This window comes from Megalops cyprinoides, chromosome 5 (genome assembly GCF_013368585.1).
Source record: "Megalops cyprinoides isolate fMegCyp1 chromosome 5, fMegCyp1.pri, whole genome shotgun sequence".
Taxonomy (NCBI): Eukaryota; Metazoa; Chordata; class Actinopteri; order Elopiformes; family Megalopidae; genus Megalops; species Megalops cyprinoides.
In genome coordinates, this window is record NC_050587.1 from 20,106,308 (window position 1) to 20,134,219 (window position 27,912).

At 41.6% G+C, this 27,912-nt stretch overlaps 2 protein-coding genes across 2 annotated transcripts in view; one reads left to right on the forward strand and one right to left on the reverse strand.

Moving 5' to 3' along the window:
• The window catches only part of xrcc4 (X-ray repair complementing defective repair in Chinese hamster cells 4), a 71,129-nt gene extending 54,896 nt beyond the window's left edge, over nucleotides 1–16,233 (reverse strand). The window contains exons 1-3 of the mRNA XM_036530040.1: nucleotides 16,198–16,233; nucleotides 9,132–9,291; nucleotides 7,932–8,122 (exon numbers count right to left, since the gene is read on the reverse strand). Coding sequence (XP_036385933.1) covers nucleotides 7,932–8,122; nucleotides 9,132–9,270 — 330 coding nt within the window. The 5' untranslated portion in view covers nucleotides 9,271–9,291; nucleotides 16,198–16,233. The remainder of the gene's footprint in view (nucleotides 1–7,931; nucleotides 8,123–9,131; nucleotides 9,292–16,197) is intronic.
• Nucleotides 16,234–16,484: 251 nt separating this feature from the next.
• Nucleotides 16,485–24,516, forward strand: tmem167a (transmembrane protein 167A). The gene is made up of 4 exons (XM_036529539.1): nucleotides 16,485–16,553; nucleotides 18,423–18,532; nucleotides 22,650–22,684; nucleotides 23,584–24,516. Exons 1-4 carry the CDS (start codon nucleotides 16,551–16,553, stop codon nucleotides 23,652–23,654), a joined length of 219 nt encoding a protein of 72 aa, XP_036385432.1. The 5' UTR covers nucleotides 16,485–16,550; the 3' UTR covers nucleotides 23,655–24,516.
• Nucleotides 24,517–27,912: the final 3,396 nt, after the last annotated feature.

The window sequence follows — 27,912 nt, forward strand, 5'->3', positions numbered from 1 at the left end:
CATGTCTACGTCAAAGCGCTAGCTCTTTCCATTACCACAACTTTATTGCTTTGTAATGTGAAAGTTGGGGTTTGCTCTGGCCCAATGGCGCAACACACTTCCATGTCTATTTATTTATTTCCTCTGGCTGCTGCTTGTCTTTGGATTTGTTGTTTATCCAAGTTGGATCAAATCTAACTCAAAAACTACAAAACCCAAAACCAATGAGCTATCCCATCTTCACCGCAAGAACATAACCAGTAGCACAGACAAAGCGTCAGACCTTAAGGAGTGCAAACTGTGGCAGGAGAGAATTATGGGCACTATGCACTACATTATACATAAACAGGACATAAATTATGTTCTGTAAAACAAGGAAAAATCATGGCTCAATGATCACTGTAGTTCTCCCAAACCAAAACGTGTAAGCTGAAGAAATCATCAATCACAGATCTAATTGAGTGAACTCAAATTTGCAAACAAATTAGCAATCAACACTCTGATTCTAATCAAAGAGCCACAATGGTGCTATGAAGGAACCACAATCTTTTTTGTTGTCTTGTGGACCCTGTACACATGTGGTTTTGATTAAAGCAAAACAGGCTGCGTTTATTAGTTTGTGCACAAACTGTAATATTTATCGATCCTTCTTGGCAAAGCGGTTTGTCAGCGAGTCCAGCTATCGAGAAATGCCTCTGTTAGCCTGTCCATCCACCATCCCTTTCTGCCTTTCATTATGTGCAAGCCTTCTCTTGCTGGCCATCAGAAGCACTGACCAGGAATGCAGTATGGGTGTTGACAGACTTTCATTCAGCAACAGACATTGCTTTCATTCATGACAGAAAGCCTGGTAGTAGTTGTGATAGTGTCCTGAGTTAAACATCCTGCCACATAGTTCAAGATCTTCACATCTGCAGGCAGCTAAGAGAGAACACAAATGCACACCAAACCTGCATAAGGCATATCTTTAATGTCTACACAGATTCTAAATGTCTGAGTGCCAATCAACAGGGAGATTGAGGTGCTTGTAGATGTTTGCTGTTTTTTTATATTCAAACTGAGTAAAGTAATAGTTTAATAAAACTAATGCCAGTCCATTATATTATATACTCTCAGCACACCTAGTGATAAGGATGATATCACTGCCAAACCAATAACCACAGTACACATGGATATTTGTTCACTCTAAATGGACAATGCATTCATATAGATGGCAGTGTAACATTGTGGTAAGGAGCAGGACCCGTAACTGAAAGGTTACTCATTTGATTCCCTGGGACACTGGGACACTGATGCTGTACCCTTAGGCAAGGTACTTAACCTAGAATTGCCTCAGTAAATACCCAGCTGTATAGATGGATAAATCATTGTAAAATCTGCAACCTATGTAACTTGCTCTGGATAAGAGCGGGAAATAAAACAAAGAAAAAAACACAAATTCATCACAAGCGCAAGGTAGATTTAAAACCAGTGAAGGCAATGGCTGAGAAGAAAGCTTCAGGAAAAGGCATGTTAGAATTACACTCCTCCAAACTCAGAATGTTTATGGGTCATTGGTTGGTTGGGTGAGCGGTTCCACATGAACACACAACAACAGGAGACAGGGACCTCACCCTCAAAAGTCTGAATTTGATGGTGGGGTGTTCTTAGGGGGGCAGATCTGGACAAGGCAGTCAAAAAAAGTCCCTGTACAAATAAATGAGCCAGCTGATCAAACAGCATGGCTAATAAACCGCAGTCGGCACCAGAGGCCCAGGCACCCTTGCTGTCCCCATCACTCACTCATTAGGAAGGGGTGGTGTCTGTGATGGATGGGAGACAGGGCATCACTCTCTCTCTTACTCTTCCCCTCTCCCTCAGAGCTGGCTTGAAGAGTGGCAGATGCCAGAGGGGAAAATCACACCCCGATTAGCTCCGCAGAGAGGTTGTTAGACCAGCTTCAGACAGGTGGCCCAACTGACCCACTGACAATCAGGGCTACCACCAGCACTGTGTTGTGTTAGACATGTTCGACCGAATGCCACACAGCTGGTTTTTCAGTGGTGCACTATGTCCATCATCTGAGTTCAAAAGGATCATCATATGCATACTCTATATTCTGGCTCATATACCTCACTATCTAATTTTTAGACTAAACAATCAGTCAAACCATGGCTTCCATTCACCCATTATGACTATACTCTGGTTGGTTACCCAACACCACACCAGTCGCAAACACATATAATTATCAGGCCTTGACCATAAAAGCCAACAACTGGCTAACCTGCAATAATTCTGCTGTTTAATGTACTTGCCAGTTCTTACAAGTATTATGGAAATACAGACAAAAAATCTGAAAAGTTTGGTTTAGTGAACAAACTAGTTGGACTTACAAGGACAATGGATTGATAAAGTGTTCGACAGAAGTGTTGTGTTAATCATGCCAAAACATAATTCAGTCTCCCGTGAGTGGAGTCTGTTGAACTCAGAGAGCTGTTCACTATGACGAACAACAGAGACTTCAGGCAAGGCCATATTGGCTCATTATTTGTAAAAGTTAACCTGCCGAAGGATACAATGGTAATTAAACCCAACTGACAGGCTTCACCATTACTTTTCTCTCAGATTTAGGCCCAGAAGGTTAACGTACGAAACACCAAAGAGATTTGTAAAGAAAAGCTGGCATGGTTATTTCACATGTGTTATGTGTAATGTATGTACATGTGTGTGTATGTGTGTGTGTGTTTCTGTTGTGTAAAGCTCTTTTTCATTCAAACAGAAAGCAGGTCATGAAAGAAGATCTATATAATGTTCAAATACTCTTGATCTGAGGTCAATCTGGATAAACTTTCCCACTATTTTTAGCCTGTCTCATATGATCTGCATTTCAACTGAAGTTTGCAAAGATTCGCAATGTAACAGTGCATCAGCATTCACAAATTAAATATGACTGTATGCAAAGACCCCGTGCTGAATGACACATTTCACGTCAATGCAGCCAGAAACTCCCAAATAAGTCATCTGTTAAACAGAGGCAGCGTCCCAGAGGGTTAAATCAGCAACAAAGCGTCACCTTCCATTTCTGCACTGTAAGTGTGTGTGTGCGTCATTACCTGCTAGTAATTAAAAGACATTATTTCATTTTACAAGGCTACCATTCCCTCTGGGAAGCCGAAGTGCAACATATATATCGTGTCTCACCATTTTATGTGCCTGACAAATAGGCAATGGAAAAACCTATTCCTCAGAAGACTCTGGGACCCTGTTTTTAAAAGCTGGTAATAAAAGACCCTCTTGCAGCGTTTGTGTCTACATCACTAGCAGTAGGACCACAATCCATTTAACTGTCACAACAGTAGGTTTTCTGTTTCCCCTGACATACTCATTAGATACTCAGATGACACATATTTCCTGCCAATAAAAGAGGACCTCAACAGTAGGTGACATCCCTCCTAAGATGAACACAGACAGAGCGGCACAGACCACCTGCTCTGAAGGGCAAAATGTCTCACCGACAAGCTTTCACTCAACTATAAATAGATCACATTTTATTCATTTATATACTCACTTTCCTATAAGATCTGATCAACATTTTTTTCTGTGTGCTTCAGACATTTGATGGGAGTTGCAATCATATAATTTATGTTAAGAATTTTTCAGAATTTAAGAAAAATGTTATGTTCGGTGCTTTCAGACTTCACTTCCGCAATGTGTTTCTTGGCTTCCATTCTAAATCCAATTACAGAAAGGACCTGCTTCCACTGTTCATTCAAATTCAAAGACATCTGAGAAGCACTCATATTTAATACCACTGCAGCTTGGGAAAATACAGAATTTCACAAAACAAAGAGGATGAAATCCAGCTTGTTTGGATAGATAAACCAAAAGCACTTTGTCACAGACAGGTGTAAAGTGTAGAGCCAAATACTAGCAGAATGATTTAAGATGTAATTTTTAAAAGCTGGCCTCCATGCCACAGACCACATGTAGTCTCTGAGCCACACAATCATGTCACATATTACCCCAGATACGACAGAACTGTAATCCCAGGGCAAGCAGTCTCAAATCTTTTGCTTCTCTGTGTCACATTGAGGAAAATATACAGAAACACATGACTTTAATTATACCTAACTATAAGCGTGAAAAGGTCCAGGAAATCCCCCTAAAAGCTAAACAAAATGGTATAATGTGGTCTGCAACATTTCAGCGTGTCTCTCTGACAGCTGTTAGCTGGTTGGAACAATGCATGAGATCAGACTTGTGAATTACACTGGGGATCGGATGTTTGCCTTGAAACAGGCTGGTTGAATATTCAAATTTTTGAATGAGGATGAAACAAACAACAGGTCAGATTTTGCTTCCCATGTAAATCCTGGACTGGGAAGAGCACTGGACGAGCTTCTCACAGTCTGAAACTCACACGGTGCAGGTCTGCGGTTGTTCCAAGGGCCAAAACATGAAATGACACTCTACAGTTTTGTTCAGGCGTCACAGACGCACAAGGCTGACATGGCGGGGTCCCCAGGGACGTGTAATGCTAGTTCTGTTTACCAAACAGAAGACAATGCTTAATTCATCCCTGGGCTGCTAGAAGCTCAATTACTACCTTACTCAGGAGCAGGGTGGTCTAGCTGGGTCCCTGCTGAGAGGATAGCTGTGTGGTGAAAGGCCTGGCTCCCTCCCAGGTCTTTGGTCCTGTGCTTGTATTGTCTCCCAAGAGCACAATGGATATTGGACACAATTGTTAACATTGTTTCTGCACTTCACTGCAGGTTCCTGAGGTTTATTCCAGAGTCAGAATGTTCTGTCGCTTCCAAATTCTTTTTTATGTATTCAGCCAGCGCAAGCTCATACTAGCATAACTTCAGAAGTGTTCTGAGACAGGTCTCGTCACACAAATCTGTCTGATCTGCTAACTGATGGCAACCAGGGAATTGGAACCAATCTGGTCTGGGAAGCTTGGCCTGAACGGGGCCAAGACCCCACAATCAGGACTGAAGAGAAGACCACTTACACACCCTGATCCACTCAGATTACTGATTGATCGTTCCCATAAGGACACCGTAGCGACTGGGGTGCACCCTGCCGTCCTTCACTGCGCCTCAGAAAAACAAAAGCTGACTGATCATTGGGACAGGGGTGAGGGGATAAGAGGTGTCCCCTTTCCAAAATCTCTCCCACCTAGGTGTAAGAGCACAGGACAGGGCGGCTTCAGGGCGGCTTCAGGGCGGCTCTGTTTGTTTAGGAGGAGCCGAAGCTCTTGGCAGTTGCTAGGGAGTTAGTGGGTGGCCCCGTTTGTCTCTTTCACTCACTGTCCTCTGGGCCCAGTTCACACGCATCTTCACACCAATCTGACCACTGTCACCCTCACACCTCTCTAATAGCCGATGCATTAAGGTTTATGGCCAGCTCTATGAATGGAGTACATTACAGCAACAGGGTGGTCCCTGACTTGGTCACCGGCTCTTATATTAGGTAGTAGTATAGTGTGCTCCATCTCAATTACAACATATACCTGTATGTGGTAAGACATATTACCACTAGACATAAGGCACATCATATCCCCACCCAGTGTCATAATGGCGGTTCCAAGCCTTCATAAGTAGAGGTAGCAAGTCCAGGGACTCCAAACTGTTATTATATTTACATTTAGCTATTTTTCAGGTGTTCTAAACCAGAGCAACGTATAAAGCAAGGGTGCATAAGAGTAATGTGGTAATATGGTAATGTGGCCATATGAACAAGAGTATGCTCAGACAGACTCATTCGAACACGAGTCACTCAATCACATGGCCCAACAATGTCCAGTGACATAGTGAATAAAGACAAAGTAAAACAATAATTAACATTTCAACAATTACCTCAGCAACTAATTAACCAGATGGTGAATGAGAAAAGGTTCCTTCAAGCCCAGCAGACCACCCCACTATGTACGCGCATAACAAAAGCAGGCAATGTGAATCAGAGATATTATGCAGACCAACGCTACATCTGTTGGCACTCTGGTTACCTCTGACCTCATGCTACACGTCCTTGCAAAGGGTAGCATCATACTCTTCAGGCATTAGCGTTGTCAGGTTAAGTGTCCAAACTTCTTTTTTCTGAATGAGGAAACTAACTTTACTGAGTTTTTAGTATTGAAATGTGTCTTCCAACAAAAAAAGAAAGAAAAAAGCAGACGTTAACAGCAAACAAAAAACCTTGGGCAGGTGTTACCATAGGATGTATGGTTTAAAAATACAACCCTTCACACACACAAACATCCACATACCCACATGTGTGCTAATTGCTGTTTAGGCCAAGTCAGAGTATCCATAATTGAATATACAGGCTCCAGCTCTATATTCCCACCACAGTGTTCAGAGTGGTTGGAATATCACACACATGACAGAGATTTGAGTGGCCTGGAGCAATCTCCTCAAGGTTGCTCCTCAGAACACAGGCATAAATAAAATAAGTAAATTATAAACATACACAAAAGATGACACTGAAAATTGTTTAGATCAAGACAATTCCATAAATGCAACACTACTGTATTACAGTGTAAAAAAACCTATATTGGGGTTCCTCTAATCAAGGTGGCAAATTAATGTATAAAAATATAAATACCCGTATACCCTTTCCTTTTACAAACTCACACAAACTGTCTTCAGACTGGTTAAGAGTCACAAATTCATGGAAGCTATTATAACAGCAACAGCTTTCAGTTTGCTTTCTGATATTCCCATACTGCACTCTGATGGAAAATAACATATATAAGGTGAAAGGTGAGGGGCAGTTAACTACAGTGCTTGAGCCAATGGAGCCCCATACGTGAACTACTCTACAATGAACACATGATCACACATGCAATGAACCTCATTTGGCTGAGACATTTTTGGAAACAAGTAAAACACACACCAAGATGCCAGATTTTTTAAGGTTACTGCTGGAGGGACACATCTAAGACGGATATCATGGAATATGTGCATGCACAGCCTGATAAGTAAATCTTGTCTTTTTTTCTCCCATCGATCAGAAAATAATAACTCTGAATGACTATCCAAGCTCCTATCAAAGCAGCACAAAGTTTTCTTTGTTCTGGTACAGCGCAGCACAATCAAAGTGGTAGAACAAGGAGAAGCGGAGGCCAAACCATCAGTGAGATCCTGCCAGATGATTTCTGACAGAGAAACACCTGGGCGCCAGATAGCGCCAACCAAAGCCAAAACCAGCGCCCTCTAATCAGGGGACTGGCCAACAACAAAACACTAAACACTTAAATTTCATCTCTGCTTCACTTCTTTCATTGGGAGGGTGGCAGGGCTCACTACTTTGTTTAGGCGAGAGTACTATGGGATGAAAAGAAAAAGGGATCTATGTAATGTCTTTAAATAACCCTCATTGCACAATGGCTTGCCCTTCCACTGTTTGGTAATTACAGTGGAAAGCAGGGGAAATTAATCAGCCTTGGCAGTCGTCAATATGTCAAAACTGAAATATAACTTGAACACCCATACTGTGAGTTATGACCCAAACTGCAAAATAAATGTACACAGAAGAGACATGTAAAAGGCAAAGATCCAAAACAAGTATTGTATTACTTGATTTGTGTGTCTGTAAATCTGTGTCTGTGCAAAATTGGGGGGGGGGGGGGGGGTGTTTCCTGCTGAAAATTCTCCAGAAAAATATCTTGCATCATGCCTTCCATACAATGAATCTATTTGAAAATGCCTTCATAACAGAAAACAGCAGTGTCCTTCCTAAAGGCCTGTAAGTTTACAAGGCATGTCAGTTTGCTATGGCCACTGCGTGCTTGTTGCTGGCAGGCCTTGTGATTCATGATTCATGTCAGGTTTTTCTGACAAAATAATAAATAAATATGATCCCAACGCAAACGCTCAGGCCCTTCCTGAAAGTCACCTGTTGTCCATAGCGTGTGACCGCTCTGATGGCCTTGTCACACAGAGCACTGAGAGGGGACGGTCACTCACCGCAATGTCTTTCTGCACCTTCTCGTAAGACAGGTGGAGGCCCCCGGCACAGCCAGAGTCTGGGGAGAGCTGGAAGGTGTAGTCCATGGTCTGCTGGCCCTCTTCTGTCAGGGCCAGCCGCAGGTCCTGAATGTACTTCTCTCTCCGCACCTCCATCTCCTCCGCCTCCCGGGTCACATCCTCCTCGGACACTGCGTACAAAAGGAGACTCAGCTTAGAGATGAGTGGTTCACACAGTCACAAACAGTTTGACACAAACATGCCCATATATATCAAGAGAAAAATCTTAATTCTGTCCATAGACGTGGCAGTGAGAACAATTCAGATACAGGCAAAGAAATAGAGACAGATACACACACATGCACACAGTGAGTATGTGCTTATATTGTCTAAGTTTTTTGGATTTAAGCGTAGACTTATTGTGTTATTCACTAGTTGAAGATCACCTGACATACAAAACACATGATCCTTAGAACAAAATCATAAAGCATGACTGAAGCACACTGGAGCCAGGTTCCAGCTCAGATCAATTTTAAGTGTGTGTGTGTGTGTTTGTTTGTATTCACGCACCTCACATAATACAAACATGAAACATCCGACGCATTCATTCAACCACACTTAAAATAACAGTAAGTGTAAAAAGTTTTCATGCTTAACTCGACATCACAGTTCAGCATCTTCAAACATCACTGAATCACTGCATCTTGGCAAATTTGAAGACGCTTTGATCATTGCTTAATCACATACGGTCACTCTGAGCAGACCTTACTGTAATTCAGGACTACACAGTCTTACACAATGTTACCAATCACGCTGTCTGTACCAGGGTTTTCCATTGGCTATGTTTAAATCACTAAGTTGAATATCTGGGCGGGTATGACGTTCGCAAAAATGACAGCACAAGAGCTGACCTTTGTGGGACCTGAGTCACCCTGCCCTTCCCAAATTATACCCTGGACTCTAGTGAGGTCATTAGGGTGATTCTCTGGGCAGGGCAGTTTCTATGGGACATAAAGGAAAACTGTGTCCATAAGTAGAGGGTCATGCAACACCCCACACGTTAGGCCACTTGCCACTATTGCCCCGGAATCTTAGCTGAGGCATAACGACTGGATATCTGAGGATGGTTACAGGGGAGTCTAACTGTCGTAATAGGAGACCTGTCAAGCACAGCTTACAGCATGGCTTCTCTACACCTACCTTTGCCATGCCAGGCAGCAGCACCATCGCAGAGCACAACAGCAAAGCCTGCGCCCAAGTCATCTGTCCAGGTCACCTTCAAGAAGAAACTGCGCCCAGGCTCGGAGGACACGTTTATCTGACGCACACTGATATCCATAACTCTGAGGCAGCGTGAAGCCTGCGGAAATAAAAATAATAAATAATACCATGGTGCTTTACAAAGGTCTTGCTTGGGATAGTGATGACAGTGTGAGACTTAATGAACCCAAAAATGGGTGGAGTCGTCATATTACAACTGATTCACTGACGACCCAATCCCATTACCTTGCTCCAGCCACTATGTGATTCATACAGCCTCAATTTCCCATTACTGGTTTGGGTTATATTTACATTTCATTTTCAGCGGTGAAATTTAGCTAATAATCAGTGCATGGAATTCAAAGTACAGTAATAATCGTGTTGCTAATTTTTTCTCTCATATATCTTATTTCTAAAAAACTATAATAATTGTGTATGGCAATTGGGAGATGACATGCACAAGCTGAAAAAGCAGTTGTTTTGTAGTGAACATTGACGTGGCAGTCTGAGAAATGAGAGACCTGATCAAATGAATGAATCATGTAATCCTTGCCTGGCCACCGTGACAGACTGCATCATTCTGCAGAAAATGTACTTATTAATGAGCAGCAGAGGAAATTTTAATATGGAATATGCATGTGTCAGCATCACCCAGTGAAACGCTTACCGTAACTGTTTTACTGCAGATGCTAGGATGTGTAAAATCCTTTCAGCTCCATTAACAATGGCTACTCCTCTTAAAACGCGTCTATCAATCCCAGAGGACTTAGCCTTCTCGTTCACTGTTTTATGGCATGCAGGTTTTACTGTATGTGGTCCTGGTGTTAAATGCAGGATAGGTGTAAAAAGCGGCAGCGCAAAGCATGGAGCCCTGCATTCTTGAGACCACCAGGGAGCCCCTGTGGGTTTGGCAATAGGGGAGCTGGCCCACCTCCAGGTCTCCAGCCACTGCATGCCGTGACAAGAACAAGATGGAGAAACCTCTGCCTATACTCATTTGACCCAACAGGAACTTCTGCTCATTCATAGGGTAGTGATGGCTTGTTCTTTCACAGCCAATTGTGTGCTCTGGAAACGAGTGTGCAAAACTCAGCTGTGTGGCGTTTGTCTTCCAGGGCAATACTGATGAGGACTTGAAACCCTGGGTTTGGCCTTGACCCCCAAGGCCACCAGTTCTAATTGATGATACTGGGCTTTGTCTCAGTTTTAACAGACATTATTAGTCCTGACCTTGGTGTCTCTGAAATCAAGTGATGAAAGAGTGCATGAAACAGACTCTCAGTCTTAGACAGGATCACATTTCTCAGTCCTCAATCAGGACTACATCTGGCAATGCAGTCAAGTGCTTTTATAATTATTTGTTTACTAGTCCAGGTCATTCTTGATAACTTTATTTGTTTCTGTTGCAGAGGATAGTGCCAAGAGTTCAGTGAAAAGCCATTTTATCTCAAAGTCTTCACCAATGTACTGTGCCTGTTATGATTCCTGTAATTAAACAAATGATGATCAGTGTATTACTTATCACACAACTTTGTGACTAGTTATACCAATGCAATTCACTTTTATCTCCAAGCTCCTGGGATTAGCTCCTGGGAGTGATGAATGGCCTGGTCCAATGAACGGTCAGAGATGGCTAAACTGGTAGCCAGCCTTCTAGATGCATTAAACAAAATAGTTATTCTAAGTTCAAGAACAGATCACTTACAGTATATGGCCAAACTGAGAAACATTTTTTTTTTTCTAGGAGGCTCCAAGAGCCATTCAGAGTGATTTAAAATGAACACCATACTTCATCAACAGACAACAGTACACCCCATCAACAAATTAAACCTGACTGTGCATGCTCCGACAGAGATTAAACTTTAACCTCATAAAACAGGACAGCTATTCATTACTTACTGTAACATCTGCGCAAACGATGGTGACCGCTGGTAATGACAGGCGTTTGCTCAATAAGCATTCTGTTGGGACAGATGCATTGGCCGACTTCAAAGTGGCTTGAGGAATCCGTCAGGACTGTCTTTAAACATGCGGATGGAATTTTGATAAATCAGCTGTGCTTTCCACCTGGAGCCCGCATGCCACACACCTCAGCTGTTCAGGGACCTCGTCAAATGAAAAGGCCGTGCCACTGTCAGCATGACACGTCCACACATGGGAAAGTCGCTCATCACAGTGGGATGTTTACTGTACAACAGTAAGACCCTACCTGGAAGTAAACCCTATAGCCTTCTTTAATGCCCGCTAAGTTCTTTAATCACTATACCACTTAGTTGCCAGAATTCCTTACTCCTTGATTGGAGTAAACACCTTACTCAAGGAAAACTTTACTTCTGTGGATGACAAAGACAGCCCCCCCAACAACCTACCTGTTCCAAGAAATCAACACAAACAACCAAAACAGCGCAGCCAAAGTCACCAACCGTGCAAAGATAAAGAGCCTAGTCTTTTCAGAGCTGACAAAGAGCCTAAGACAGGCGCTTAGTTCATAATGTGTAGTTGGGGGGTTTGGTAGTAGATCACTAACCTGGCACTGCAGGCAGCACTCTGGTCTGTCACAGAGCTGCTGGGTCTATCCCAGACGCAACTCTGACATAATGCTGGTTTTGTGATTTGCCTGGCTCTTACGAGTACGGGTAGCTATTGGACTCAAACTCAACGGCACATAGATCCAGCACGTAGCTGCAGAAACAGTCTGTGGGGGTATGATTCATTGCAGAGGCCACCGATTCTTGAAGAGAGGACCACAAGAGACAAATGACTGGGTGCAAAGAAGAAAAGAAAGACAACCTCCCAGGATTCTCCAGGGGCTGTGATAAGCGGTGCCCGCTGGCCCAATCGGGAAGCCCCAGATGCGGGTGGGCACACTCTGCCAACAGGTCTGGATGTTCCCTCCAAACTGCCCCTGGCTGACGGCGGTGACCCAAAAATTCAGGGACAAGGAACTAAGAACAGAGAACTAATTCAGCGACCATCACTGGCTAAAATCAGAAGCCACAACAATCGGCAGCAAATCCCTGTTTTGACCACCTGCAGCCTATGCTGAGATCCAGTCAGGGTGAATTCACTGAGACATGGAAAAACACACCTGTCATTCTGGTGGAGCACCAAGAAAATCCAGGAAAAGAGAGCCTCTTGTGTCCCTGGTTTTTAATGCTAGGCCTCCCTCACATAGTACAGCCCTAGTAATACAATGCTTATCTTCACACATCATGAGCTCACCAACTGGGACAGCTCAGTGTGCGTGTTCTGTCTTCACCTTTTGGTGAGAACAGAGCAGGGGGCGGTCTCAGCCAGCCAAATGTAAAAGCTTTGTAAAAGAAGAGTTGTGATGCAAACAATGCCTCCAAACAGACACTCTTAAAAGTTTTTGAGTTCGAGCATTCAACCTCAAACACACACGCACATACACATCTTCTTCAGAGACTGTCTGAACAGACACATGAGGTCAAAAGATTACTCTTCTTAATACTGCAGGCTAAAAGAATCAACTAATATGTTAATTACCATACACACAAACATGAACACACATGCACACCCACACATACACGCACGTGTGTGCACACACATGCACACAGAGCACACTCTCCACACAACTAAAGCTGCAGGTCTCCAAGGAATCGTACAGATTATAAGTAAGTTACTGCCTTGCAATAACACAAAACAAGCATGCTCCTACAGTGACACTGTGGTCAAGGAAAATAAACAAGATGTCAAAATGTATTGAGTTTTAGCCTGAGGTCAAAAGGGGTGCAAGGTGAAAGCAGTGTGTATTAGGACAAAAAAATAAAGGCAAATAGCAGCTTTCACTCAATGTCAACAGAGATTCTAATGATAAACGATGTGCCTTTGATGTGAGAGTGCAAAGAGCAACTCATCAACTGGAAATAATAGGATAATATTCAGTATGATTATTGGCTGCGGTTTACAGTACGGGGTCCACACAAGGTCTCTTCTAACCCTCAAACAAAGCAAACAGATATAAGGTTAGACTCACAGGGAAAGATTTATGTTTCTGAGAACCTGGGTTAAACCACAGGTACTCACTAATTCAAGGTGTCCTCTGAGATTAGTGGTTTGCAAATAACACATCTCGATTCTGTCATACAGCTGCAACAGCTGTATGTTTAAAATGCATTCCCTTCGTACTCAGCTCTTGTAAGCCAGCAGACTCACCCGCAGGGGGAAACATCAGAAGAAGCCATTCAAAGGGGCAAATGCCCACAAGTCACTGAAAGGGTACTACACAGGGGCATCTTGGAGTCAGTTTAAACTGCTCCTGCTCTGCCTTTCACCACACACATGGATTTTCCACAGAGAAACATCTATGATAAAATGTAATAAATAATACATGCAATCTGAAAATTCCAGAAACGGACGCAAACCTTCAGATCAGGCTGGTGGGATATGCTTTGCATGCAGATGGAAGCAGCTGCACCTGCAATGGTGAAATTAAGCCAAAACTGTCACTCACCACCTTGCTGATAATTACAGGCTCAGCACTACTATTGCACGGTTTTAGTCTAGGAATGAACCTGCTGCCCTCTGACAATACACTACTAATTGTACAAGGCTTCTAATGATTGGTTTGTGGCCAGGTGGGTCAATTGGGTTTTAATGAAATGGACACCCAGAGGGGAGATATATAACCCCATTACCTTCAAACCTGCTTCATCGAGTGAATCTAGAATTTAAGTGTCTTGATTGTGCTACAGGGTGATGTTCCTTTGTGTGATTCAGTTACTGAAAGAAACAGCCTGCTTGCTGTGGCCAAGTGTCAAAACTCCTTTTATTCAAAGGAAAATATCTCGATTCCAAAAGTGCTGCCACTCTCCATCAACCTGCAACCACAACACAAAACCAGGGCATGTCTACCTTTCTTACACTTTTGTCCTTTCTAGTTTCTGTGCTGAAGCCTCCACAAAGAGCCTGTCTTACTCTCTTTGGTGCACAGATCACTGAAAAACACTCATCTGTGCTTTACATTGGAGCTCACTTACTAAAAAAAATCCTTCAACAGTTTGTAATGCTGGATTCCTCCTATTCCTATCACACACAGATTGACTGTCAGTCTCAATTAGGAAATAAATGAGCTATGTACTATAGCATACAGATGGCAACAACACTTTCACGGTGATTTGTGTGGTTACTCGCACCAGAGCATGTAATATTAAATGAACATTTAGCTTGAAGACTGAGACACCGATGAAGAGTTATCTGAGCTGTGAAAAGATTCTGGGCACACTCAAGCATTTCAGACTTGAGACAAGCATTCAGATGTTTTCCAGGCATTTTCCACAGGGAATTAATTTGAGGTGGTCTCCAAATGAGAAAGACAGAAACCAGTCTGAATGTTTTAAAGCACTTTAGGAGCTTTGATCGGATTTCTTTATTCTCCACCCTTGGGAAGGAGAGGAAATAGAATTTTTTTACTACTTATGAAGTACATTGACAATCTTCTTTACTTTCTAGGATACAGTATAACCAGCGCATATTTACTGTTCAATGATACTGCTTATCTTTACATTTATATTCAAAACATAGCCAAAAGGGTTTCTAGTTTCAATGTGTGTACGTTTTTGATGATCTTCTCTTGAAAAGACAAAGGAGTCTATGGGTAGATCACACATTGTCTGGTCATTAACTTTTATTTTCTCTGCAGTTAAAAATAGATTTTAATGTGTCTGATAATGCAGGCGAATATGTTATTTGTGTGTTCACACTAGGTAATATTTTATTTGTTTCTTTTATACTTTGATGTTGCAAATAGATTGTATATCATTTTATAGCAAAACTTGTGCACATCGTCCAAAAATTAAATACGCAGCCTTCATCCTATAAAAAGCGGCACTATGAAAAACCACATTTTATTTCATTATATCAAAAACATCTACAGCAACAGGTTTAATGCTTTTATGCAGTTTCAAGTATCAGTTTAAGAAACAAAGAACAAGTTCTACGCCTGAAAGAACATGGGCTGCGTCCTAACACTTCAGAGATGTGTCCTCGCGTCTGTTCTGCTATTCCTTGGTGACACCCATCGTGGAAATGAGGAAGAGACGGTAGGAAAAAATAAGGCGGTACCTAATGCGATAAGCGAAATGGAACGTCCTTACTCGATTGAACGTGGTCAAGTTCTTATGACGTTTAGTAGGAATCGCTTCCCTCTTCAGGACAGTTTTAACATGGATTGTACGGATAATTTGACAAGCAAAATGGAATTTTGTATAAAACTCATATCCATGAGATGCGTGTAATTGTCAAAAATGTAATTCATTTATATTGTGATTAGTCATTACACTCTGGCTTATTATATGTTGCATACATATTTCTGTACTTCTGGGGCCATTGTTTATTTTATCGTAGACAAATAAAATGTATGGAATGCTACATCTGTTTGGTGGTTTACGTCACAGATCCTTTGAAACTGCTGCATGAGAACAAATCGATGAATCCTCGCCAGTGTGTAAAGGAGGACATGTTTTGCCTCCTTCAAATATCTCCTGAAGAACTGGAATCGAGCAGTTACCGATTTCCAGGTCACAGAGAACGCGAGGATGGGGGGATCTGTGGCGCTCCCACAGACCGAAATTGATCAGATTCAGATTTTGATCAGATTACATGCATTTAGCAGACGTTCTTCTCAATAGTGACTTCCAGCGCAACGGAACATAAGCATATCCGTATAATTGTTACTCTTTTGACAGTGGATGTATGATCAGTCATTTACGCTGAGAATATTGACTACGGACTCTGAAGGCGTATACTTTTCAAAGTTGCTCATATGACACTAACAACATAGCATAGTCTAGCTGGTCTAGATAGCTAGCCAGCTAGCTAGGTCCGTGCCAGCAGGATTTTCAAGACCTCCTTGGACTCCTTAAACTGCTGCATGAACACACTTAACCACCCGTTTCTGCAGATGTATCTCAATATCGCTATAATGAAATGAAACGCGCCTTTACACATCCAGTTTGGCTACTGTATTCCTACTTTATCAACCTACCTCAAACTAGAAGCAGCTTGCAACTGTACACCAAGTGACGAATCGAGTGTAATCAAAACGAACCAATGAAATGCGCTGTCCTCCGGTGCACGTGGGTCGAAGCGTTTCGGGTAGGATTCGTTTCTTTTCTCTGCGCATGTTGCGCGCACTCCACTATTATTGGTTTAACTCCTTACCTGTTTGTGTAAACCAATCCTTGACTAGTGCGTCTTGAAACGACAATAAAATGCGCCATCCCTTCCACTTAGCGTGGAAAAGAAACGATCCAATTGAAAGTACCCTTTTCCTCTGATATTGGCTACGTCATTTCCAGGGGCATACAGGAAATGTGATGTGGCTGTACGACTTTCACAATGGTAAGAGATTAAGAACAATTTGCATTTTTCTAAACGTGTTGTTTTGTAGCTGATCACTTTTTCTGATTTTGGCTGATGCCATCTAGCTAGTTTGCTGGGTAACTGTTTTCAGCTATGCGGTAACATTAGAAGGTTCAACAAGTTTGTCACGCAATGTAGAATTGAACACGATTTAGGTCTAACTTTTTTTTTAGCTAACCGTAAGGTTACCTCGCTAGATAGTGTAGCTAGCTGATCTGAATAGTGTAATTGAACTAAGTCACAAAGAGTTACTTACTTTATCTGGCTAGCCAGGTATCTATTTAGCTGGCTAGAATTTTTAAATAACGCAGTAACGCACAGTCAGCAATAATATCATTGATTTCAGTTTACATCCTAGCTAGTCAATATTGACATACTTAGCTAGCAAGCCAAATGTATATACGCAAAAGCAAGCTGTAACTATCTATAATATGACGGCGACATAGCTAGCTAACTAGATAGATAGAAAGATGATAGTATTTTGCTGCTTAGCAAGCTGACACCCGCAACTCGTAATAGAAGTTTTACAATAAAACAAGTTCTCACATGTGGTTAATTCCACATGGGTTACTTATATCTGTATTATTGCACACATAATGCAGCCATTACGTAAACCTGTTAATAAGCCGTCATTGAAGCATATTTTAACCAATTGCTCTTTATTTATTTTCCATGCCATGAAGTACTATTGCCTGGATGTGTGTGTGTGTGTGTGTGTGTGTGTTTACGCATCATAACTGAAATGACGTGCAATATCAAAGAACAATGTAAAAGTGCATTTTCCTAATCGCTTTCTAGTTTCACTTTTTGCCATTGCATATGATTTTTACTTTAATGCTTTTGATTAGTGGCTGCGTGAATACATTTTAGGATAATGAAACGTGCAGAGTCATACAAAAGTCACGAGCTAGACGAATATTTCAAGGCCCACGTCACCGGGTCCAGCTTATGGTTGGACTCGGGCACAAGTACAGCAAAGGCGTCCTGGTGGAAGCAGCAGTGCTCTCGAGACAGACGAGATTCAGATATGTACAGTGTTGTAGGTTTATTTATTGCACATACGTCAGCATTAGACAGAAGCTAAATGTAATTTGTTATAGCAGAACGTTGAGTGTGATGTATTATCAACAGTAAGGTCATTGAAAGAATAATTCTGGGTGTGTGATTGGCTTTTGTTTATTGACCGCAGGAGGTGAAGTATGATAAGGTCTGTTTTGTTTATTGTGGGAAATGCTGTTGTGGCCTTATGAGGCATAACAGTCCAAAGAGGCTTGCTAATAACAGAGAGTGTAGATTGGGCACATTGAACGGCTTGCTGCTCATCTTAAACTTCCTGTGTGCTTGGAGAATAAGCAGGGCTAACTGCCGGAGATCAAGAGCAGATGACAGATCACTCGGCTCTCCGGACGTCCATTCATCACCAGGAAATGTTTAATGAGCTTCTTGCAATGTATGTAACCAGCTGGGCCACGGAAAAAAGGGAGCTCTGTAATTGGACAGTGCACATTCACAGGTTTCTGCAGTCATTTGTCAGCCCAGTGCAGCTTCCCTTTCAACTTTACATCATGTTGATAGCATAGATCCGGTGAAATCTTCTTGATAGGTTGTTTTAAACAATCCCCTCAGGTGTTTAAGTTAAAAGTATTCCAGTGCTGGCAATGTTTTAAAAGGCCTGTAGCAGTATGGTGAAAAGGTACCAAGCATAAGCAAGTTGATGTCATAGCATGTTCGTACTCTTGCTTTCATCCATTTCAGTGGCACATTCTGAGTCCACATGCATTAATCAGGTAGACAGTACAGGTTTGTGTCTTAATATTTTGTGTCTTGTCTTTTTTTCTCCGCTTGTAGTCTGCCATCTTTAACTTCCAGAGCCTCCTCACAGTCATCTTGCTGCTCATCTGTACATGTGCTTACATCCGAGCCCTTGCTCCCAGCTTGCTTGACAAGAACAAAACCGGGTATGTATGGGTCAAAAGGAAAAAAAAGCACCTTCACCATCAGACAGGCACACAGGCACACAGAACCACCAGGCTAGCTTTATACTCTCAAAAGCAAGTTAAGCTCTGAAGATATTATCCCCAATAGACGCCTGGAGGGAGAACAAGACGTCTTTGTGGAACTCAGCAACGACTTTGCCTGAGAATAAACTACATTTATTTATTTGCGTCTGCAAGTTTTCCGCAAGCCACCCTTCCGTGATGGAGTGCCATCCCCTTAGGAGGAAGTACTTGACAAATTACAACATCGTTTTAAACTTGCAAAAAAAAGGAAGCCACTGAAAGCTTTACTCGTTTTCATGCCCCTTGTGTCATTATTTTTCTTGGGAAAACAATAAAAAAACTTTCTTAAATGAGGCTGAAGCAACAGGATGTTGCCATATGTTTGGATGTCAGATGGGAAGGGAAGGAAATTAAAAGGATTATTCTCATCCAGTGATCTGATCCCTACACATGCATTTTCCTAGACAAATTAACAGGACTCATATTGTGAAAGTAATTATTTTAGAACCCCATCTGCTGGTTATGAACTGTTTTGGTGTTTTCCAAAGCAGTTATAGTTAACAGGATGCTGCAACAGAGAAGTAGTGAAATTTGTGTAAATTATGAGGTTTTGGTGAACAGATAGCCTATAAGCCATCAAACCTCTGTAAATCAATCATGACTCAATGTTTGCAAGTATGACAAACCTTCATTTTTTGCAAGTGTATACTTTAAGTGCAATTATAAATTTAGTGCAGAATTTAATATGGAAATAGTGTGCTGAAGCCCAGAGTTGCATGGTTTTCTTTCATTTTTGTTTTGCTCAAGTGAAGCTCATCTGAGTTAACATTTAGAAGGTGAGGGTGAACCTTTCACAGATTGAGCTTTGTGGGGCCAAATGGCTCAGCCAGTCAGAGTACAATATTACGGTCATATCCCTTGTGGTGACTCTTCAAAATCCATATCTGTCTCCCAGATTCTGTCACCATGTCTGTATTTTTTTTCACACTAGCTGGACAGTGCCCAGCAGCTAATATGCCTCCACACTAGGGCTGGGCGGTATATCGACTTTTTAAGGTATATCGATATATTTTCTAACAAAATATAGGATGAGACAATACCGTTTATATCAATATAGTTTGATGTTGCGTTACATAACCTGCTTCGTCCATAAAGCCGTGCCAGTGTTTGCATCTCCCCTGCTCCCAGTCTCCCTCTGCGTCTGCATGCAAACCCGGTTCTGTTAATTTGTCCTACCTTATCGAAACGTCCTCCTACCATAGTGTAGATTGATAGTCATATCTATCGATCTTTGCTACCGTATCAGGAAATAGTACTGCAAGTAGGTTGTGCTACCTTAGAAGCCAAAAAAGGTCGGTAATTCTTTTTTACCTTCAGAAGATGGTTCTAAGCTAATTAAATTATTGTTTTCATTAATTCATCCAACAGCAATTTCGAAATTTTCGAACAGGGTAGGCCTGTTGTTATTTTTGTTCTGTTTACATTTTTATTGTTATTTGCACAGCTGTGTATTTTGGTAAGCAGGAGAGGAAAACCTGTAATTGTACTCTATTTTAATCAGTGTGTTATTGTTGTTGAAAACAGCTGAAGGAGCATTTTCAGACATAGGCCTATTTTTATTTAATATAGGCTATTTACTTTATATAATTTTTCATTTACATGCTTTGCAGCTGTATATTTTCAAACAGGGAAGGAAACCCTGTCTTTACATTTTATTTTGATCACAGTCTTTTTTAATAAAAGTGCTTGTGACATCTCACATGTGGCTTTGATTTACAACTGAACATTTAGCCCACTTTGTAGAAAATACTGAGATATATATATCATGTATTGCCATTCAGCCTAAAAATACCAAGATATGATTTTTGGTCCATATCGCCCGGCGCTACTCCACACCGCACTACGATCCTTGTTAGTTCCTGGAGGAGCAGACAGATTCTCTGATGATGCTTAGACTTGGGGTGCTGTATTTTATCACACTGTCCTTTAGGGTCATGGCGACTTGGGCACACAGTCATCCAAGAGATGGAGCTGTCATCCTGCTCAGACTCTGTAGTTTGGTAGACATCATTTATGTGTATGTGCATATATATAGGGCACATGGAGACTACAGGCTACTAATGCAAAGAAGTTTTTCCATAAAAAAATCTCTCCATTCACCCCCTCACACCTCAGCTCTTTAGTATCAAAACACAAAGGGATAAGTGACCGTTCAGCCAACTCTGTGAGGATATTTGTAACCTGGCCTTGGTCGTGGCTGACTTTGCAGGAGGTCCCTGGTTTGCCCTCTGAGTTTGGCGTTCAGGGGTAGGAAGCCGGGCAGAAACTTTTAAGCTTCCTAATCCGTCTCCATCAGATAAACATGCGTCCGTTGCAATTTCCGGCAGGCCAGTTCAGACGGTAGGAGGAATCACAGGAGAGCTCTGCCTCCAGCATTGTCTCATTCAAGTCAGCCCTGGCACGCGCTCACACGAGAGACGAGGCACGTGTGTACCTCTTCAGCTCCCCTTAAATACATCTGGCAGGTAATCTCTCTGCTCTAACTGCTGGTCTGCTGCTTGCTAAGTCCCAGCGAGCCAGAAATCCTCAATCACAGCTGTCCTGTTGATTCAGGTGATGCAGCTATGTTCAGCTGATTTTCATATTTGAAAATTACGAGATGCAGGGGGAAAGTGTTGGGCCTAGTGACCTATATATGACAGTGGAGCACCTTAGCCCAGTGCTTCATGACCACTTGAAAGAAGAGTGGATTTTGACATTGGCTGCAAGCCCTCTGTACTGTGGCTCTTTATCACAACACTGTCCAACATGCTGAGTAGTTTTGTATGTGCTCTTTGCTCAGCACGCTTAGAAATGGTGTGAAAGCTTTCTAAAATAACATTTATTTGGAGGCTTTCCCGTGGTAATCATTGCATCAGCAGCAGCGTCTTGTGATCAATAAAATCCATAAATACAACCATACGTTTTAACGGTGCCTTAAGCTTTGTCTTATAGTGGAAGCTTTATTTCATATTTGACATTTCCTTTGGCTGTTTTAAACCCCTATAACATTTTTTAGGTTTGAAAAGGGATGTTGTGTCTCCTACCCTTTGAACTACATGTGCCTTCTTTGTGCTGTTCTCACAATAATGAGGAAGCCTTTAGAACCATATGAGTAGACTTCTGGCAGCGTTCGCAGGTCACTGTGGAGGTGCACCATATCAAGAGGTGCCCAAAAAGGTTTTCAGTCATGAGAACAGGACGTTTAGTGTATAACATGAGAATAAAAAGGAAGTTTAAAGACTCAAGGGTCTTATTTAATGTTTTGGTACATCACACAATGTCTACAGGTTGAAGTCTGTAAAATCAAAATGTTTTGCTGCAGAAACAGCTGGAGGCTTTCTGTGAAATACGACATGGTTGTCCCCTGTAACGTAACCTTAAAATGCTTTCCAGACCCGGCATAGAATGTTGGATTTTTTTGTTGTTGTAGATGTTCATGTGTTGTTCTGATTACTTTGTGTCTGAAAATAAACCTTTGGTGCCAAAGATGAGCCTCACCTGTGGCTGTTTGCCATTTGTATTTTGAGACAAAATGTATGAACATTGTATGAACCCCGCCTCACAAACTTGCATGAAGCTCTTGTACATTCAGTGGGGATAGCAAGTCTAGAACTACCTCAAAGCAGGAGCGTGTACACACACACACACACACACACACACACACAGTTGCACAGAGGGTTATCTTTAAAACTTAAAAAAAAAAACATTTTAAACTATTACCCTCTTGGTAGAGGCCACCATTTACTCTTATCTGTAACGTATCATTTTGTCCACCATTGGGCATAAAATAGGTGTTTCTTACAGTTAGAATAGTACATTGAAGGGGGGGCCTTAATGACTTCTTTCTAAACCGAGAGTTTCAAATTAAGTTCCTCTGAATCAAGATGGAAATGGAATTGTTCATAATTGAATTTGACTTTTTTTGTGTTGCTTTTTAATAAGTTATCTGAGGTGTGTATGTAACATTAGTCACTAAGCTGTGAATATCCATTGCTAATTCTGTGACTAAAATATACATTTTCTTTCTTTGCAGAGTTTTGGGCATATTCTGGAAGTGTGCAAGAATAGGTAAGCTAATAACGTGCTTACACATTTGCTTGTATACGAAGTGTACTTTTTTGTCAACGCAGTTGTGGTGGAAATTGCTCACTCATCCAGTCTCAGTTCAATGCATTCTCACCAAGTCTATTACTATGCCCTTCTTTTGAAATGAACCTTGAGAATGTGTGAACATGTGTCAAGTCAGTAATCAACTCAATTATGATCCCATTAAGCCAAATAATTTCCTAGCAGGCAGGCAGACGCGGTTGCAGCATGAGTGCCTTGTATAAACTTGGCGAGCATGAAGGAACATGCTTGCCCGACCAACTGATTGCTTGCAGTACAGTCATCGCTGCGGTCAATTACCCGTAGACCAGACCTGCTTGTTTGTGTGAAGGGTTTACGTGATCGGATTTAAGCAAAGAAAGGACCGGCTTCAGAGAAGGAGAAATCCTTAACAATGCTTGACTGTACTGTTCTGTAAGCTATATTGTGAATGTAGCCACCAGGGCTATAAATCCAAGCCTCATACCCAGGTTCACATTAATACACTTTGAGGAAAAATGCTACCTTACAGTCATATCCTTGACATTGAAGTTCTAGCATCACAAAGCTGCTGATGAAAGCAGGAACTCCAGGAGCCACATGAAGCTTTACTGCTGTTATGTGGAGGTGTTTTCACCTGCTGAAGAGCTACTAGTGAAAATTTGGCAGTGACATTGGGTAGAAGGCATGGCTTGACATTTCATGGATGTTTCTGATCATGCACTGTGACCGATAAAATCACATGTATTTAAGATAGTCCACTGACAATTGAGGGAGCGCTGTACTAAACTCAGTTGAAGTTATCAACATGAGATTACTCTAATAACTGACTGAGGACCTGAATATTTTTTTGTCAGTTTGTACCTTATTCTGTGTTCCAGGTGAACGGAAGAGTCCATATGTGGCTTGCTGCTGTGTCATCATGGCCCTGACTATTTTGTTCTCGGAATAGCTCTGTTGTACGGAGTGGAGGAGAAGGGAAGATGACTGCGGTCCAACAGCAACCACAACAAGTGAAGACTCTATTGCAGAGATCAAGATTGCCGTTTATCAATGTTGAGGCCGATTTAGATTCGGTCTGCTATCGCAATAAGGATCAGTGCTGAAGCAGAGTGGTTATGGTTGGGCCAAAGACTGGAGTACATGGTGTTCATTATTCATCTCTCAGTCTGTGGAACCTTCCAGAAATTGAGCAGCAGAGTTGCCCCCTGCAATGTTTGTCATCCCCGTTGGCACCTTTCATGAACCCCCATAATGCCAACAACATTATTTATCAGATTATCAGAGGCTTGCGGCTTTTGGAAAGTTGATCACGTCCTTCCATCATCCTGAACATAAAATACTGTATTACCCGTGATATTATTTCTTTTAAGTCATTATCCCACACTTCAAAGAGATGGGTCTCATCAGCGCAAGTACTGTAGTCTTACCTCTTTCTGCTGCGGCATTGAGTGATTGAACAATGTTTTGATGAATTGTGTGACCAGTGGCTAAGTTAAACCAACTTAAAGATTTATTAAAAAGAAACATGTTTTTGGACAGTACTAAAAGGAAAATGTTTTTGTTTGTTTTTTTTTTTTCCTTTTAATGGTTTCTGAGAAGTGTGGTTTCAAACTTCATTCCAGCTGAAGTGTTTGCCAGGGAACTCCGGAGAGGATTGTTGTTCGATATGGCCACTTTGAAACATTCTCTAAATTTAAACAGATGTACAGTTTAACTTTTACAGTATTTGAAAAAATCTCTTTTGAAATTTGGTTTGGCAATCTTCTCAAAAGGCTCCATTGTTATCAAAATAAGTACATTGATATCTTGATTGGGACCATAACTTTATTTAGAGTGAAAGGAAATCGCAATTCACATTAACAAATCAGAATTCTTAATCTAGTAGTTAGACCTATAATAATAATAATAATAATAATAATAATAATGAGTTTCATTAATGTAGTGTTTCTCAAACTCAGAATTAGACAATTACAATGTACACCCTAGCACTGTCAACAGAGTTTTTATATAAAAATCTAATGTTTCAGTATCTGGCATTTACACTGAAAAAAATGTTTTTACTTATCTGCAGTGCTGTATTACATTTCTCAGTCTGGTATTGAAAACTTTAGTTTTAGTGTTGGGTTTTGTGTTAAAGGTAACAGCACAGCCCAGCAATCACACACAACACATAGTGAAGTGCATTGAGAAAGCAGGCTTCTCGGTGCACAGAGGGTATTTTCTACAGTACTGTGTTATGACCTTATGAATTAAAGAAAAGCTGACTTATCCACTCCAATCATTTGCCTTATTTGTTCTCTGTAGTTTTGCATTAGAATAGGTGTGTGTTTGTTCCTGGCACAGGGTGTTTAAGCTTATCCATAAACTGATAATTAGGTACAGAGTCTAGGGTTTTGCTGAAATACGTATAATTGTCCAAAAAGCAAAGGATTTTCACCGCATCTCCAAGCTTGAACTTTGCTTTGAGAAAGGTGGTATCAAAGAGAAGTAGTCAACAAGTGAGTACACTAATGTTGGCTTTATTACCACAGAGACATCATCACGCTTTTCTCACAAAGCACCTACGGAACCAAAGCTTTTCCTCTCAGGGCTGCTTTTGTAGACTCCAGATGTGACCCCCCCCCAACCCTTTCCTTCCCTAAACGACTCATTTATTGGAGAGGGAGGACATAAATTGCACAGCACTGACAGCTCTGTGGGGGTCCCAGCCCCCCTTGTTAAGAGTCTAAGCAGCATGCAGACTGTAGGCCTATAAAGCACTGGGCCCCATACCCCTGAGGCCCCGTGAGCGCTCGGGGTAAAGCAGAGTTTGGGGTGAAACCAGGTAAGATGTGCAATTTGGCCGTGGACCGTCCACAAGCCAAGCTGATGGGGCATTCGCATGATTTCATGTTCTGGTGTTTAGCCAGACCAGGTGCTCCAGAGAGTGACCGAGTGAGAGGCAGGTCTGCTTGCAGGGAAGGGCAGGGCTGGGGGCTATTATGAGCTGTAGCAGTAGGCCTGAAGCCATTGCCCACACAGCTGAACTATAATCATAATCAACCTCTTTTGCTTGATGTTGCCCTGGTCTGAGCACTATGAAAACTATAATAGAAGGAGCCTGTAAAGAGAGCTCAAGCTCCACGTTCCAGCCCAACATACCTGCAGAGGGAGGCCTAGCCCTGGCCAGGCACTTGCAGCAGATGGAAACAGCCCTAGTACTGCACTCGCAGTCTTGCACATTTTCAGTGGCTCTTGATATGCGAAAATACTAGGTTCCCTGAGCACACTGTCACCTGTGTTAATTGAGCAAAGTAATTGTTCCAATGGTGTATTCAAGGGTCTCTGTATGGAGCAGAAACCAGAGTATGTATTTGGAAGTTCAGGAGAAGGCTGGCCTGCACTTTGTGCAAAGTATAAAAAGCTTGTTCCACAAAGGAAAACAGACGAAGCGTGATAAGGGAGGGCCAAGCACCATTATCTCTGTTAATAAAATAACTGATGTCCTGGAAGGTAGTGAGGTGAGATGAAGCACATCAGGAAAAGAAACTTCTCATTCTCCTTGTCACAATACATTAAGAGAGTTTATATCATAGGTATCTACCGTAAAGTAAATACAGATGTCACAGAATGATTCCAAAGGATATATAGCTCTGATGTATCCTTAGTGTGTTGACTGCTCCAGTTGACTGGTGTACTAGCTTCTAACAAACCCCAGCAAAAGGCTCTGGCAGCTGTTTTGCGCAATCCCGAACATCAGGTCTGGGAGTTTTGACAGCAAAGTCAAGCTTGTCCATTGAAGCGGGAAATGCTCCCAAGCTGAAATCAACATGGCAGTCTGTGAGGAGGGGAAGTTTACTTCTGATGTCATCCGATATAAATGCCGCAGAATGCCAAAACGAGCCAGTCGGCACAAAGACGGGTTCTATTGGCAGGGTCGTGGTGCCCTTGGGTGACATCTGAAATACGGACTCACGCTGGCAGTCAAACATGCCAAAGCCACTGCTTACACAAAGTTCAGCACAGCAGTGCTAGGCTGTTATATTTAGAATAGGGAATGTTGTTGAGTTTGTGCTAAACGTTTTCTTACAGGCCCTCAGATATTTTAAGTCATTATAAAGTACTCTCCTCCTTGTTTATGTTCCTGATCCTGATTGTAGTTCATCTAACAGCAAGAGTGACACAGTGCTTGTTATGTAAAAAAATTGAAGCCATGAATGGGAATATTTCTGGCATGTCACTCTATCTTAACCATAATAAAACATAGCATTTTTATAACTGATTAATAAAGTTGTAATGCTATGCCCATGATGTGTTATATATACTTTATGAGGCGCTTATAAATCTACACTCAATACATACTTAAAGTGTGACCAATAAGACATCAAATGAAAGCAAAGGAATGTATATTTCATGTTTCTTCCATTGTTTTCATCAGCTCTTCCACCTAAACAGCTGTAATAGTTCACTATGATGTACAATACAGTAAACATGGCAAAAACAGTAGACAATAACATTTGAAAATTAGCAATAAGATTTCAATGAAATAAAATTCAGTGCTCATTTCATTCAGGGGAAAGACTTCCAGCTGGGGTCTTCCTTTGCCTTCCCTCCACAAGTAAGCACATGTGTCAGTCCCTTACATAATGCTGCAGTAACTACTGATGACTTACACAGTTATACTTTAGCACTTTTTTGCTTAGCCTTTACTCTCTCATCTAAGGCAACCTATTTGTTGTGTACATATCCATATATGCAGCTGGATATTTATTTCTATAAGATGAATGGTAAGAACTGTGGCTCAGCAATTTGTTTAAAATTAGGCTTAGCACACCACAGTAGGTCTGTATAAGCTGTACTGTTGATTTGTTCTCAGAATAATTGTCATCTTAGAATTTGCATTCAATATACATGTTCAATTGAGTCTTGAAATTAACTTTTTAATGACTTAATAATAGAATGATAGAAAGTATTTCTCTAGACATACCTAGCCAATGACCTCTGCAAGGTTAATTTATATATCCTTTGCACACCCAACGTGGTCACTTGGCTTTATTTTCAGTCAAAACAACGTTGAGTTCTTTTTAGCTGCCCCTGTCAGTGCTGAAGAGACACAAGAGTTTGAACTTTGACCCCATGTTATCATCCATTATGACACGCTCACCAGACATTTCCTAACAGCTAAGCCTTGCTGAGAGCCTCACAATGAGGTGGCACAGACAGGTTTC

Bases quoted from the DNA above. Each gene is read 5' to 3' on its own strand.
- tmem167a (XM_036529539.1), top strand. The intron at 18,533-22,649 runs GTATGTATGGGT...CTTTCTTTGCAG, and splicing joins CTTGACAAGAACAAAACCGG to AGTTTTGGGCATATTCTGGA. The intron at 22,685-23,583 runs GTAAGCTAATAA...TCTGTGTTCCAG, and splicing joins CTGGAAGTGTGCAAGAATAG to GTGAACGGAAGAGTCCATAT.